General features: G+C 40.9%; 1 protein-coding gene across 1 annotated transcript in view; it reads right to left on the bottom strand.

The window, feature by feature from the left end:
- Positions 1-3,854, bottom strand: part of LOC102821123 (uncharacterized protein CXorf66-like) — a 93,889-nt gene that overhangs the window by 18,563 nt on the left and 71,472 nt on the right. The window contains exons 2-3 of the mRNA XM_006874980.1: positions 2,481-2,637; positions 509-1,338 (exon numbers count right to left, since the gene is read on the bottom strand). Of these exons, the coding sequence (XP_006875042.1) occupies positions 509-1,338; positions 2,481-2,637 (987 nt within the window). The remainder of the gene's footprint in view (positions 1-508; positions 1,339-2,480; positions 2,638-3,854) is intronic.

Here is a 3,854-nt window from a genome sequence, read left to right as displayed (position 1 = left end):
ACCCATAGCGACCCTGTATAGGGTTTCCGAGGGTGTAAATCTTTATGGGAGTAGAAAGCCTCATCTTTCTCCTGCAGAGCAGCTAGTAGTTTCGAACCGCTGACCTTAAGGTTCGCAGCCCGATTCGTAACCACTACGCTACCAGAGCTCCTTAAAGGTCTAGTGTAGGGTGCCCATATTTGTAATTTCTTTCTGGGTTTGTGTGCATGTGTGTATTTATGGTTTCCAGTGACCAGATATAAGTAAGGTACATCAAAAGAACCTTATGTTTCTAAACTGCAATAGGAAGACAAGAACAATTATCTGTTATGCCATATGTTTATTCCTTTCCAAGCAAATATTTTCCAAAATGAATAGGGCTGATCTCAAAAGTGATTTGGATTTTTCTTCTCTTGATGGATCTTTCCCTCTGTCTGGGATAGTGAACTTAAGTTTACATCTCCCTTGTTGGAATTAATTTGTTGGAGCCCTTTATTATCGTGAGCAGTTACAGGGCGCACTTTCTTACGTGGAACATTACAAATAAGGAGTATTTCCTTATCACTGTCATCATCACTGTGATTTGTCTCCATAGCACTCTTACCCACATCATTACCTAAAGCATTGTCTATGGACTCCATTTTATGAAAGGACCTGGATATATATTCCACTTCACTTGGACAAACTGAGGGTTGAGCAATGTCAATTTTCATCTCAGAAATTTCTTGGAGCAAAGGCTCAGAAGTATTGCAAACAAGGCATCTTTCCTTGTAGTAGCGACAAGTCTTGGGTAGCACAGACCTAGACAACGTGGTAGTCTTATATGTAACATGAGACCATCTTGCATGAGGATGTCTGGATGGCTTGGCCAGTCTGGGTAGAGCACATGCTTCAGGTGGCCAGTTTTGCTTTTGTGGGCGGGACCGACAAGAAGGTCTCATTGGTTTATATGAATAGGACACATAGATTTGACGGATTCGCTTATGGGTATGGGTTACCTTAAATGTCTTTTCTACGCTAGATGTTCTAGATAGGTTTTCTAGGCGGGATGACCTGAATACTGTTTCTAGACTTGACAGCCTAGATGAGATTCTATTGGATGGGAGAGATGACTTTTCTGGACTTGATGGCCTGAAAAACATTTGTGCACTGCTTGGTAGAGAAGACTGTACTGTCCCTGATGAACTGAGGAGCTTCTTTGTACTGGATGGTAAAGATGACTTTGTTGGACTTAATGGTACCGAAAACGTGTCTACCCAGGATAGCATGGGTTGTTTTTCTGGACTGTTTGGACTGATACTCTTGAATTGACTGGGTGATAATCTGGATGATTTGGCTGCTCTACCTTGTTTCTTCGTCCTGCAAATATAGAAAATTTGGAACATGCAAATTTAAAACCAAACAGTAGTATTCCTATCACCAGAAAACATAGGATACTGTGTCCATTAAAAACTTTGGTGCCTTTTGACTCTCTTAAGAAAATGGAACACAGAAGCAATCGCTCCGGTTACAGATATGTAGTCATGGGAGTAATTTTTACTTTGTCTTAAGAGTATTTTACTGTTTTAGCCTCATTAGTGAACACATAAGCTACATATGGAATGACACAAAATAGTTAAATATCTACTGCTTCCAGAGAAACAGAGAAAATGTCTTTCATTTATTCCAGAAATTAAAATGATATTAACATTGTCATGAGCTGATAGCTTGTCAGAAGAAAAAAATAAGCTCTTTAGAACAAAGTCTTTGTTTCCCTCTCTGATGTACACCATCAAGTTATCTCTCCATGTTGATTTTCACAATAATCCCCCAAAGCTAAAGGACTAGAGCACATTTTAATCATCAGAGTATGGATTGGGAAATTCTTAGGGAGCCAGTCTATCAGGGTTAGCTTGATTCACCTGTAGAAAAGGTAGTGAATGAAAACATGAAAATAAGCATGGCCAACTTTTCATGCTATTCAGTCTTCAAATCCTGGGTTTCCCAGTATGTTTTCTTGTCTTTGGGATGCAGAGACAATTCCTATTCTCTCTCCCCTTCCTCTTCATGCTCCTCCATATTCCCATACTCCTGCCCTCTTTGCCTAGATTCACAATCTAATAAATTAATAGCCTGGGACTCAGCTGAACCAAGTGGGAGACAGCTGTGATGAAAGTTGATAATCTACTTGAAAACATTAAGTGAATGTATTCACCTAGGAGAGGTTGGTAGTTCTTTCAAGCCTGAAATTCATATTTTGTGACTGCTACAGCAAGGAGCTCTGGTAGCAGAGTGGTTATGAGTCAGGCTGCCAGCCTCAAAGTCAGCAGTTTGAAACTATCAGTCATTCCGTGGGAGAAAGATGAGGCTTTCTGCTTTCGTAAAGCGTTACAGCCTTGGAAACCCTGTACAGGGTCACTATAAGTTGGAACTGACTCCATGGCACACCACAGCAAGGAAACCTTCACCACACACATACACACACACACTTTGTATTCATAATTTAAAGGGGTAGAACTTACATGTCTCCTTTCGGGGCATCATTGCCCAAACAATAATGGTGGAGAAAACAGAAACACATGAAGGTACAGACAATGATCGTAATACCAGTAATAACAACAAGTAGATGTTTCCTAAAACTGTCCATTTTTGTTTCCGTTGATTGAAGCTGTTTAGTTCCTGTAAAAGAGATTGCATTCAGAGAACGTGTGTAAGTAGCCAGGTTCTCCTTCATTTTGATAATGCTTTGCTATAGTAGGTCAAAATTCTCTTCAGCAATGTTTTTTAAAAGTCAATTAAGGGTCGGAGGCGGGACTTGATGGTGGCTAGGGTGGAGGTATATTGAAGTTCACCATCAGCCATACCACAGAATACCAGGCAAAGCAGATCCAGGGGCAGAGCTCCAAAACTCGGAACCACAGACCAAGGAATATTTTTAAAGTTTGAAGGCTTATAGCTTGTGGAATTTGAAGCTGAAGTAAGAAATTGCATATTTTTGAATCTGCCGAGCTCGTAAGCCCAGAGCCTACATCTTGGGTGAGACCAAATGGCAAGACCAAGCAGGGGAGCAGAAACACCATGGAAGAATGCCGTGGGAACCTTGGAACAAAGGTGGTTTTACTTTGTTCTGATTTCCTTTTTTTCTGGTATCCACCCACTGTTTGCACACCTCCATGCTGCTGACTAGAGGGGGAGCTTCAGCGAGTGGACACCCCCCACCCTCACCACTGGTGGGTTCTTCTGCCACACATGCTCACATATGCTCAGCCCAAGAACAGGCCCTGAACATTTTTTTTTTAATATAGGAAAGGCCAGGACAGGGCTGTAGATAGAGAAATAGAGATTAAAAACAAAACATGCCGAAAATTAAATTAAAGCCTGAGGTATAGCATAACAACCAACAGTGGCATCTTGAAATCTCTCAGGCAGCTTTGAAATCAAGAAGCTGAACAGAGGACATTAAAGTCATACTCATATCAAGCTACAGACTTTTCTTTTTTCCTCTCTCCCTCCTCTCCCTTTTCTGTGATTATAGACTGCAGTATTCAGTCTAGTTTTGTTTTGTTGTTTGTTTGTTTTTTGCTTGTGCTGTTTTCCTGTTTTATACTCCCCCTTCTACCTTTGGGGGACTCTTTATCTTCCTATATTACCCAAGAAGAGTCAGCAACTGCTGCCATATAGTCAAGCTACAGCCACACTCTATAAAACACCAAAACCCAGGCAAGAACCAATACCAACTGCCATATACCAGGGAGGCAGACAACATGTGTGAAAGTTACTCTGAGTTAAGCAATAAGAAGAGGGAAAAGGGAAGCCCACATTCTGATCACATCTACCTGGAAGCAATCAGAAAGCATAAAAAATACTAAAACACATACTCAATTAAGTATTAAGGC

This window comes from Chrysochloris asiatica, unplaced genomic scaffold (genome assembly GCF_000296735.1).
Source record: "Chrysochloris asiatica unplaced genomic scaffold, ChrAsi1.0 scaffold00308, whole genome shotgun sequence".
Lineage (NCBI taxonomy): Eukaryota > Metazoa > Chordata > Mammalia > Afrosoricida > Chrysochloridae > Chrysochloris > Chrysochloris asiatica.
The sequence above is the reverse complement of the archived record's forward strand: the minus strand, read 5'-3'. Positions and strand labels throughout refer to the sequence as shown.